The 12,785-nt window shown below is 34.8% G+C and overlaps 1 protein-coding gene across 5 annotated transcripts; it reads left to right on the forward strand.

The window, feature by feature from the left end:
• The first annotated feature begins 740 nt into the window (after window positions 1–740).
• LOC127862691 (uncharacterized) lies at window positions 741–12,365 on the forward strand. 5 transcript variants are annotated; one of them, XM_052401939.1, is made up of 8 exons: window positions 741–970; window positions 1,729–1,884; window positions 2,941–3,092; window positions 6,599–6,632; window positions 7,524–7,661; window positions 8,696–8,780; window positions 10,469–10,659; window positions 11,518–12,365. In XM_052401939.1, the coding sequence occupies exons 3-8, from the start codon at window positions 3,022–3,024 to the stop codon at window positions 11,839–11,841; spliced, it is 843 nt and encodes a 280-aa protein (XP_052257899.1). In that variant the 5' UTR covers window positions 741–970; window positions 1,729–1,884; window positions 2,941–3,021; the 3' UTR covers window positions 11,842–12,365. The 5 variants fall into 5 exon arrangements, with proteins under 5 accessions (XP_052257899.1, XP_052257900.1, XP_052257898.1 ...); XM_052401940.1 differs by having other exon boundaries at window positions 2,966–3,092; XM_052401938.1 differs by having other exon boundaries at window positions 1,729–1,858; window positions 2,966–3,092.
• Window positions 12,366–12,785: the final 420 nt, after the last annotated feature.

Genomic DNA, 12,785 nt, shown 5'->3' on the forward strand with positions numbered 1-12,785 from the left:
TCGAAAGGTACGTCAGCGTATCTTACCAAAACACAGCGTTAGACCAAATTATGTTTAAATATGAATAATATAGTTTTATAACCGTTTACGTAGGCTATAATTCAAAGTTCACCCCAAATTTGATAGTTTGTGAGAAACATACGGGTCAACAAATACTGCAACTATGGCGACGGAAGAACCTCGTCAACTCCAAAATACAACCATAGCCCTTAACACATAAAACTTCAACATAATCATGTTTTTTTATTTGATTTTAAATATATGTCATAGGCGATTTTATAAAAGCAATATAACATTGCTGTATAAAAAATCCGCTCAATATTGCATTAAAATATTACAAAACCTAGCAATGTGAATTTCAAGTATTTACGGTACCGCCGTATTTTGATTTTTACAAGCGACAAGGCGATGTGCAGATTATGATTGTAACATAATGTTTTAATTATTACTTGGTCAGATCATTAAACTTTTAGGATGCCAATCGCATCGTATCGATAACTTCATAAGGAATGTTTTACCATGGTTTGAAAGTACAAGGTCATACATCACGACGAAACCTTGCTTTTATTAAATTAGATATGGCCGAGTTGTACAAATATTTGCTAATCGTCTTTGCAATATATATTTAAATCAAAAGGCGATGTTTGAAATACTTGAAGCTAATTAGCATGCGATTATCTTATGATTTGACTCAGTGTAACCTGTCAAAGTGATCCGGGATGTAAGTGGTACACGCTAACAGAGCGACTCTGGTCCCTGGCCGTCTTTACCTTATATGGTAATCATAACCATATATGTCACAACACAAACATCTATAAATAAACGTTATGAATGAGTGTAATATGACCATATATGAAGAAAGCGTAATCAAATAACGTGCGAGGGGTACCGAATGGAGAAACAAGAAAAAACATCGTTGGAATAATCTCCCCTTTTGATTGCACACGAGCTTTCAAACGGTTGAGATCCGGTATTGTATACGTTTGTGACATTGTTTTGAGATCAAGAAGTCATTTCGGCGCTTATATATTTCAGTTTTGTTTTTGAACTTGCAATAGCTATCTTTTAATTGTGATTTGGTGTATTTCGACGTTGTAAAGTGTATAATTCAAAGTGGCATTCATTTTCGCGACCTAGTCCTAGTAACTCGGTGTGAGTGAACGAAGGATTTGTGTTTACTTTTCACCTTAAGTTCAACTGTGCGTTTTATTACCCATTTTGTGATCTATAAAAAACACGTGCTTCGTATAGTGACTGTGTGATATTTGCATTGATTGAACACTTACCAGTGGATTGCAATTTTGAGTGACACTTTAATACTAATTATTAAAAAACAGGTGCTTCGCGCATTTGGACACATTCAGTGTGTTACACACTAGTGCAATAATTGACACTTTTGACATGTTCATAGTGATATTTGCACTGAACACTGACCAGTGTATTGCAATTTTGACACTTATTGATTATTGAAAACTAGTGCTTTTTAACTTGTGTGACCTTTATTTTTATTAAAGCGTGATTGATCTGTTTTGTTTATATTCTTTTTGTGTAGTTAGATACACATAAGACAAGTTTAGTCGTCCTTATTAGTCTTGTTGCAATAGTATTGTTAAGGTAGTATTTGGGTTGTTAAGACTTGTCTTTTTATAATTAGTAGATTTATTACGCAGGCTCTTTTGAACAGGATGCAGTGTTGTGTCAGGAAGCATTTTCCTTTTATTTTTTCAGGTGCCCAAGACAGGAAAAAAGTGAACCGTATTGCTGGGGACTCCAATGCTCATCGGATTAAGGATATTCTTCCTGACAATATAGCTGTCAAATGCCTGCCAATCTCTGATGAGAATATGTAATGACAATGGTATAGAACAGTAATTACAGTTTCAGGTTTGTTTCTATTAATGGTATCACATGTACACATTTTTCTAAACGTTAAAACAAAATGATTAATGAAATAAACAAAAGGTTACTGTTTAAACGGTATCCATATGTCAGTTATAAAAGCGTCATTGACATCGCATTTCCAAACTGAAAGTAATGATTATTTCCAGAAGTTATATTCAGATCATTACCCATTTGGGCAATGACGTCATATTAAAACCAACTGTTCTTGCCGTTGTTGAGTCATTGGGTACACATTTTCTACTTACATGCCGTAGTATTTTATAACAAAGACAAATAAATATTGATCCCACATTTCTTCAATAAGACTACACCTGTGTAAAATTTTTATTGTTTTCTACCTAACATAAAAACGAGTATCTGTTTATTAAATTAAAAATGAATGCGGATGAATAAATGTCGGAAAAAATGTCCTCATGCACGTTGTGCTGACGCGCGTCAAATGTTCAAGACAATTCGGGGAATGATCATGCAACAAATAGCTGGAAAATTTTCCCGAGCACTTTGTGCCGACGTGTGTCAAATATTCAAGACGTCTAGGTCGTGCATGGTGTTTTGCTATGTTTACGCTGTTGTGAATAAGGGCCATCTGGCACACATGATACAAATGTATACCAGTCTTTTTTTAACAGCTTTTAATAAGTTTCGCAACATTGTAACGTAATGAACTAAAATGGATTATGTTTTGAGAAAACACGAAATGCCACCATTTAAACGTGATACTCATAGTTTCTATAAATGATGTAATTATTTCATTTCTTTATACTTAAACAGTTCAAATGTCAAGTCCTAAGCTTCGTATGATTACAGTATTTGTCATCAATATTAAGTTAAACTTATTATGCTGATGTCATCATGTGCAATGATTGGCATCATTGCGTTTTCTAACTAATTTGCATGGTTATATATTTTATTTAAGCGTGTGGAATATTTTACAGATTGTAGGGAATTGTAATTGCAAACTTTTCATTTTAATCTTGAGGCAAAGCATGAATTTTCCTTGTGTATTCATTCATGTATATTTGTGATTTATTTTCACAGACATTCACCAACTCTGTTTTCAAAGGTGCCAAATTTTCTTGTGATCGTTTTCGCCATGCATTGTTGAGAGACTTGCGGAAGATGGATGTTCAACAGCTGTATCTTCATCTAGGCTCAAATGACATTCTTACGAATGAAGCGGTGTTTTACCGGTACATATTAAATTATAAAAAAAGCTTTGATATTTAAATTTAATGTAGTTGTTTCCCATAACTATATAAATTTGCAAAACTAACATTTTACATGGTTTATTCCTCAATGAGTCATGGAAACTTGCAATCATTTTAGAAGTGTTATCTAGTTTCTAATTTATAAATAAAGCATTTCACAATATTTTCTATTATCCATGTTAATTTGACATTTTATGCTCCCCCAAAAAATTTGGGGGGGGGCATATAGTCGCCGCTTCGTCAGTCCGTCTGTCCGTCCGTGAACAATTTTTGGATTCTCAGCAACTAAAGGCCGGAATTCAATGAAACTTAATGGGAAGCTTCACTATTAAGAGGAAATGTGCATATTATCAGCGGGTTCTGGTCGGATGATTTGTCACAGAGTTATGGCCCTTTTAAATTTTCTATTAACTGTACATATAGTGCAATTCTTGTCCGGGCTATTTCTCAGCAATTAATGATCGGAATTCAATGAAACTTTATGGGAAGATTTACTACCAAGAGGAGATGTGCATATTATCAGCCGGTTCTGGTCCGATGATTTTTCACAGAGTTATGGCCCTTTGAAATTTTCCATTTACTGTACATATAGTGCAATTCTTGTCCGGGCTATTTCTCAGCAACTAATGACTGGAATTCAATGAAACTTTATGGGAAGCATCACTACCAAGAGGAGATGTGCGTATTATCAGCGGGTTCTGGTCGGATGATTTTTCACAGAGTTATGGCCCTTTGAAATTTTCCATTGTACATATAGTGCAATTCTTGTCCGAGCAATTTCTCAGCAACTTATTACGGGAATTCAATGAAACTTTATGGGAAGCTTCACTACCAACCGGAGATGTGCATATTATCAGCTGGTTCTTGTCGGATGATTTTCCACAGAGTTATGGCCATTTGAAATTTTTCATTGTACATACATGTATAGTGCAATTCTTGTCCGAGCTATTTCTCAGCAACTTATTACATGAATTTAATGAAATTTTATGGGAAGCTTCGCTACCAACAGGAGATGTTCATATTATAAGCCGGTTATGGTCGGATGATTTTTCACAGAGTTATGGCCCTTAGAAATTTTCTATAAACTGTACATATAGTGCAATTCTTGTCCGGGCTATTTCTCCCCAACTACTGACTGGAATACAATGAAGCTTTATGGGAAGCTTAACTACCTTGAGGAGATGCGCATGTTATTAGTGGGTTCTGGTTAGATGATTTATTTACAGAGTTATGGCCCTTTGAAATTTTTAAGTTACTAAACCATCCATTGTATTAATTTGTCCAAAGTTATGCCCCTCAAGACGTTTCCTTTTATCTGAATATATAGTGCAATATTGTGACAAAAAAACCTTTGTGGAGCATCACCCGTCTCAAACGGTTTCTTGTTTCATTATTTGCTGTCTACAATTAATTTTACATGAAATAGCAAATGTTTTATTTATGCGCATAATATTAACAATATAATTATACATATTTGTTTATGTAACTATTTTGATAGGTAAGTCAGTCTGCAAAGAAAAAGAACACATTTGTATATATTTTACTCCACATTTTTTATGCCCCCTTTCGAAGAAAAGTGGGTATATAGTTTTCTCACTGTCTGTCTGTCTGTCACACTTTTCTTGTCCGCTCTCTAATTCAAATAGTTTTCATCTGATCTTTACCAAACTTGGTCAGAAGTTGTATCTAGGCAATATCTAGGTCAAGCTCGAATATGGGCCATGCCGGGTCAAAAACTAGACCATGGGGTCACTTAGTGCATTTTAAGGTTTAAGCATGGTGTCTGCTCTCTAATTGAAGTAGTTTTCATCTAATCTTTACCAAACTTGGTCAGAAGTTGTATCAAGACAACATCTAGGTCATGTTCGAATATGGGTCATGCCGGGTCAAAAACTAGGTCACAGGGTCACTTAGTGCATTTCAAGGATTAAGTATGGTGTCCGCTCTCTAGTTTGGGACTTATTTTGCATTTCTAAATTAACGTTTTTTATGCCGCCGAAGGAGGGCATATAGTGATCGCACTGTCCTTCCGTCTGTTTATCTGATGTCTGTCTGTCCGTCCGTCACACTTTGTGTTTAGGTTTTGAAAAATGCTCATAACTTCTTTTGTCGCTTCAGATGTAACATTCATATTTGATATGCATGTGTACATGGACAAGGCCTTTCCATATGCACACAAATTTTTACCCCATGACCTTGACCTTAGGGTCCGTGTTTAGGGTTCAAAAAATGCATTTAGATTTCGAAAAATGCTCATAATTTCTATCAAAGCATTTATTGGGGGCATACGTCATCCTATGGAGACAGATCTTGTTTAACAATTTAATTGAAAATAATATGTTGTCAACATGAAGTGTATATATGCAAGATCACATTCCCAGTGACAACAACTCTTTAATTGTTGACTGTATTTTAGCTGGACTATTATATATGAAATATATATAGTGGAGCTATCATACTCACCCCGGCGTTCGCGTTTCCGTGAGCGTGCAAATGTTCAAGTTTGCGTACTACTTCAAATATTTTTAATGTCCATTGACATATTGCTTTCATATTTTGCATACTTGTTTTCCAACATGACCCCAACCTATAAACAAGATTAGACCACTGAATCAAGCATTTTGATAGAATTATGGCCCCTTTTTTACTTTGAGAATTGGACATTTTGCTTAAATTCACATAACTTCTTTATTTATGATAAGATTTTATTAATACTTTGACAAAACAACACTTACCTGAATACCACAATGGATTCCACCCGTGCAATACCAGTGCTCCAGCTAGGCCTAAATCGAAGGGCGCCCCGCCCTGCCCTCCCGAACCTCCGCCCTGACCTTCCTAGGGCCCCCCCTGCCCTTAAAAAAAATAATATTTTTTTTTATTTTTTTTTTACATATGATGATTAATAAATCTCTTATTAAAATACATTGTAATTAATTTATTCCTCATTGTAGTAATTAAATTTGAATTGTTTAATGACAATGGGAATAATTTATTCTTACAATTATTGATAACACATAAATTAACATGCATGAGGAAGCATTCTAGAAACGCCCGCGCGCTCGAAAGTGCCCTTTTGACAAAATACTGCACGTCCAATGTGCCCTTTTGACAAAAAATCCCCCTGCCTTTTTCAAATCCTAGCTGCAGCACTGCAATACCCCACGCCCCAACCCAGAATCCCTGCCCCCACCCCCAAATTTTTTGTTTTCCTTTTTTTATTTTTGAAAGATCGTCAGATCGTCTAATAAATGACCACACCCCACGTTATACCCCCCTCTCAACCCCCCTACCCCCTCCCCAAATTTTTATTTCTTTTCCTTTTTTTATTTTTGAAAGATCATCTAATAAATTATTGAATATGAACAATTTCCCCATGATGGCTTACGTTATACTGTCAAGCACTCGAATAGTCGAGCGCGCTGTCCTCTGACAGCTCTTGTTATCTATTTTTATTAATGAAAATGATTGTATTGAAATAATTTCAGAGATGTAGCTGACTTGTGCGATTTGGTGCATCAGGTCAGTCCAGACACTGAGGTTGTCTTTTGCAAAGTTTTCTGAATAAAATACATTGAATTTAGTGGTTTGATAAAAATAGAAAATGCCCAGAGCCAGTAGCACTGACACTTGCAGTGTGATATAAGAAATGGCAAAAATATTTTGAACCTTCTCCCATAACAGATATCTCCCTGTTAGCTAACAAACGTTTTTTTGACTGATAGTTCAGTCACATAAATGTGAGGGGACTGTCAGGATGTTTTTTTTTAAATAATAATTATTCATTAAGTGATAAGAAAATATTGAAATTGTGTTCATTGTTATTTGAACTAACTTTAAGAAAGTATTGAAATTGTGTACATTGTTATTTGAACTAACTTGCTTACATAACGTGCATTTCAAGGATTAAGTATGGTGTCCGCTCTCTAGTTTGGGACTTATTTTGCATTTCTGGATTAACTTTTTTAATGCCGCCGAAGGAGGGCATATAGTGATCGAACTGTCCTTCTGTCTGTTTGTCTGATGTCTGTCTGTCCGTCACACTTTGTGTTTAGGTTTCGAAAAATGCTCATAACTTCTTTTGTCGCTTCAGATGTAACATTCATATTTGATATGCATGTGTATATGGACAAGGCCTTTCCATACCCACACACATTTTTACCCCATGACCTTGACCTTAGGGTCCGCGTTTAGGGTTCGAAAAATGCTCATAATTTCTATCAAAGCATTTATTGGGGGCATACGTCATCCTATGGAGACAGCTCTTGTTTAACAATTTAATTGAAAATAATATATATGTTTTCTTATCTAAGTTAATGTCAAAGTTCTTGTTTAGTAGGTATTTATTGGTTAAAATTATGAAAAATAAATGTTAAATATATTTTTATGTTTCACAAAGTTTTATATTTAAAGGAGGCGCACAATCGGTGTCCAGAATGCAGGGTTGTTTGCTCCAACAAAGACGCTTTGCTGAGCCACTTCTGCAGTCGCCACATCAAGCAACCAGAGACTGGAAAAGAGAGTAAAATTAAGCTGATAGGCTCGCCAATGGTATGACTTTAAATCACTAACTTGTGTATGCTTGACAAGCATTTTATGTACAAATAAAGTAACAAAAAAAGGAGGTCAACACATGCACTTTCCCATATAATGCTTTCTGTATCTTTTAGCAACTAATGACACGATTTTGTGTTGACATACTCAATATGATAGTTATAGCCCTATATAACTGGTATGTTCATTTTAGTTAATCTTTCTATTTTATTAAACCTGTTTGTTTTAGCTAGATTGCTTGAAAAACACAACCAGGATTATTTTTATGCCCCCGGATCGAAAGATCGGGGGTATATTGTTTTTGGCCTGTCTGTCATTGTATGTGTCCATGTGTGTGTGTGTGTGTGTGTGTGTCCCAAAACTTTAACCAAAACTTTAACCTTCATCATAACTTTTGCAATATTGAACATAGCAACTTGATTTTTGGCATGCATGTGTATCTCATGTAGCTGCACATTTTGAGTGGTGAAAGGTCAAAGTCAAGGTCATCCTTCAAGGTCAAAGGTTAAAAAAAAATAATTCAAAAACTTTAACCAAAACTTTAACCTTCTTCATAACTTTTGCGATATTGAACGTAGCAACTTGATATTTGGCATGCATGTGTATCTCATGGAGCTGCACATTTGAGTGGTGAAAGATCAAGGTCATCCTTAAAGGTCAAAGGTAAAAAAATAATCAAAGTGGCGCATTAGGGGGCATTGTGTTTCTGACAACCACATTTCTTGTTAGCATTGTCTTACCCCTGTTACATGCAATGTACATGTGGCTTATTAAATTGGAAACCCTGGTTTGCATGAGAATATTTTGCAAAACATAGTTGAAAAAAACATACATGTATACAAACTTAGTCATTACTGTTAGTATAATGAGCACCTCTATTTCTGAATATTTTGATTGGATTGTTATGGGCCTTTATGCGTGTGTCACATTTATGTATGTGAAAGTGTGTAATTAGACAAAAGAATTTATATTTTTTTATTTTTTGGGTAACAATCACTTATTTTAGAGTTATTTATAAGTAAATCTTACAGATTGCATCTGCTAATCATGAACTCAACGAAGTCAGCTCAAGGAAGTGGAAGGCATGCTTGGAAAATAGACGTTTCCATTATGAAGGCAAATTTTAGTATATTTCAAATTTGTAACCTAATGAAGTGACAAGATCTTGAATGAAAATTTGATTGAACATTTGTTATCTGTCAAGAGAAACAGTTTGAAGCGAATGAATTAAGTATTGCCTATTGTCTATAAGTTAATTGTGTGACCTGAACCCTGTGAGGGATATTACTTATTTTTATACGCCGGTTTTGAAAAAACGGGACGTATTATAGTTTCACCCTTGGCGGGCGGCGGCGTCCATAACAGTGTCCACTCTCTAATTCAAATAGTTTTCATCCGATCTTCACCAAACTTGGTCAGAAGTTGTATCTAGACAATATCTAGGTCAAGTTTGAATATGGGTCATGCCAGTTCAAAAACTAGGTCACGGGGTTACTTAGTGCATTTGAAGGATTTAGCATTGGTGGCTCTCTAATTGGAGTAGTTTTCATCTGATCTTTACCAAATTTGGTCATAAGTTTTGTGTAAAAATGATATATAGGTCAAGTTCAAATATGGGTTATGCCGGGTCAAAAACTAGGTCGCGAGGTCACTTTCATGCATTTCGCATGGTGTCTGCTCTCTAATTGAAGTAGTTTTCATCCAATCTTCACAAACTTTGGTCAGAAGTTTTATCTAGACAATATCTAAGTCAAGTTCAATTATGGGTCATGCCGGGTCAAAAAACAAGGTCAGGGGTTCACTTAGTACATTTAAAGGATTAAGCATGCTGTCCGCTCTCAAATTGAAGTAGTTATCATCCGATCTTCACCAAATTTGGTCAGAAATTGTGTCAAAATGTTATCTAAGTCAAGTTCAAATATGGGTCACGCCAGGTCAAAAACTAGGTCATGAGGTTACTTAGTGCATTTCAAGCATTTAGCACGGTGTCCACTCTCTTATTGAAGTAGTTTTCATCTGATCTTCAACAAATGTGGTCAGAAGTTGTATCTAGACAATATCTAGTTCAAGTTCAAATATGGGTCATGCTGGGTCAAAAACTAGTTCACAGGGTGCATTTCAAGGATTTAGCATGGTGTAAGCTCTTTAATTGAAAGAGTTTTCATCCGATCTTCACCAAATTTGGGCAGAAGTTGTGTCTTAATGATATCTAAGTCAAGTTCAGATATAGGTCATGCCGGGTCGAAAACTAGGTCACTTAGTGCATTTCCAGCGTTTAGCATGGTGTCCAAAACCTTCAAACGGGTGTATCTTGTGACAGTTTAGCACTCTTGTTTATTACATTAAAGCCACACACCTTGAAATGAAATACATGTTACTCAGTACATATAGATGCAATTTGAAAGTGTGCAAAATTGTGATTAAATCTATAGCCTAGTTAGCAAGTTATTTATTTTTTATATTTTAAAACTGAATGTATGATTTGTATACGTACATGTTCAATTCGAGAAACACAATTATTTTTAAGTTTTAAAGCACAAGAAAGACGGATTTCTACCTTGCAACCACCAGATATATTCTAATTGGCAAAGATAAAATATGTTTCTTATTTATATCCAAATTTACTATGCCAGATATTTCATTTCAAGGTGTGTGGCTTTAAGGAATGTTTTTTAAATGGGTATATTACCAAGATCTGCACAGCCAGGGTGATATTAACCTTCAGATGTTAAAGCTTTCTAAGAATTTTAAGGCTTGCCTTTTATACTTGAAATGATAAATCATTAACATGTTTTGTTCTTTAGGAACATACAAACATTTCCCACCCACCATGTGGATCAAGATGTTTGGGCTGATGATTCTGGGTCGTATGTGTGGACAAGGTGGTCTTCATTACATCATGATGCAGCTGTGTATTCAACAACATGTTAACCTGTCCCAGCGGATGTTGATGCTCTTAAATCTCTTAAATGATGTTGAGAAAAATCCAGGACCGGTACTTTATGACAAAATATACATCGTTTATTGAATAACTATATATATTTATTTTAACATTAAAGTGATTTTTTTCTTGCATTTTTGTGCCTTTTGTTACTGAGAACTATTTTATCATATGTTGGTGATTGAAACCCAGGACCTGTAAGTGCTGCTTAATATTTGCAACAAATGACAAATCATGTTAAGTTTTTGAAAACATCTGTTTTTTGTTCAGTTAAAGGACATATTGAACTCACTAATTGCTAAGTTAACTTAGATGCATCAAGTTTTTATTGATGATTTCTACTTTCTGTTGAATCATTATCCTTTCCAAAGCCAGAGAGATATAGTGTTTGGCGTTTTCCATCGGTCAGTCTGTCAGTCCATCCATCTGTTTGTTACAAACATTTTAGGGCTTCATATCATGAATTTAATAAGATTTCAACATGGAAAAATAAGTGTATGCCATATTCATACAATAGTGCAAATTTACTTTTTTTCTTTCTTTTTAGATTAGTTATTAACAGAAGAACAGAACAGTAACATACTTTTATTACATTAACAGAGGCTCTGATTAGATGTGTATCTGCGTAAAGAACTCATAGAAAATATCAATATATAGATAAATAAAACAAAAATAGAGTTAAACAAATCATGGTGAATTCCACAATACACACCAAGAGCTATTAGTAGGCTTATCTCCATTGACTTATTTCACGGTAAATCTCTTTTTTTTGCCTTTTCATTAACATTTTCAATCAAAAATAACATTTGTGAAAAACTTAGTCAATGATTATAACTAAAGTTAAAAATGTGGACACTGTAAGTTTATTGACTTTGGCTTCCAATCTGCAGTTTACAAAGTTGCTTGTTATAGGAGTATTCGTGCAAATGGATATCCTGCAAGGAAGACTTCCACTCCATAGGACAGCAAGATGCACATATCATCTCTCATGTGGTTCAAGAGAAATGCTGTAGATGGGGAGACTGTACCAAAGTCCTGAGCTTTAATAGTCTTGAAATCCATGCTCTTAAACATCTCTATGATGTGAGTTTAGCACTGTGTATGAACTGGTGTTGCTACATTTTCTGCATATCTTTATCTCAGTCTTCTCTAGTTTTGATGGTCAAATACATATTGTCTGCCAGTTTTTTTCCCCCAATACTGCCGTTCATCGTTTGCTTGCTTCAAGAGTTTTAAAAGAAATTAAAACTCATTTGTTTAGTTAGAATCTTATGAAAGACTTAAATGGCCATGTTTAATACAATTGTATAACAACATATACGAGCTAAAAAAATAGTTGGAATAATTAATGTTTATATGAACATAACAAATTTACTTAAAATCATAGGTCTTGTTTTTGTCTGCCACTATAAGAACCAGAACATATTTCGGACATTCGAGGATTGACTTGCTGTGTTAGAGGATCATCAGGTGATGGAAGAAACCAGGCTTTTTTCGACTCAATGTTGATGAAACCTGATCGACATGCTCGTCTTGGTTGAGTAAGCCTGGGTTGAGTGTTTCCAAAAAGTAGGTAACCTGGTGAAATCTTAGGAAAACATTGTAACCAGATCCAGGTTTATTTGACTGACAGACCGATGGACAGTGGGTCAACCGTAAATCCCTTCATGTGAAAACGGTAGGGACAAAATAAATATCACATTGCTCTTCTGAGTTCATTTGTAAACCAAGTTTTATCACAAAATTAAAATGGTCAATGTATTATTTTGTGTATTTAAAAAATTATGTGAATATTAAGTTTCATGAAATCTTACTGAGTTTTCTCAATTTTAGCTACTATTCGGACATGGACTGACGGACAAATGGGCAACAATGTCGCAATTTGTATACCAAGTTTTATAAGAATTGTTTCATAAAAGTACCAATGTGTCTGTTCTATGTCAAGGTAACTACTAGGATGAAATACACAAAAAGATTTTGGTTCACAAAAGGGTAGGCTCCGCGTGCCGTGAACCGGGCAACAGCTTTTGTCATTTAACATTTGTGTTATAATGGCATAAGCTGGCAGATACCCTTTAACTTTAACGATGTTTTCCGATAATTTCTCGGAAAATACAATCTAGCAATTTTTATTTAATTTAGATTACTAAAAATTAATATTATATATATGCCCCCCCTTG

The sequence above is a fragment of the Dreissena polymorpha genome, chromosome 16 (assembly GCF_020536995.1).
Source record: "Dreissena polymorpha isolate Duluth1 chromosome 16, UMN_Dpol_1.0, whole genome shotgun sequence".
NCBI lineage: Eukaryota > Metazoa > Mollusca > Bivalvia > Myida > Dreissenidae > Dreissena > Dreissena polymorpha.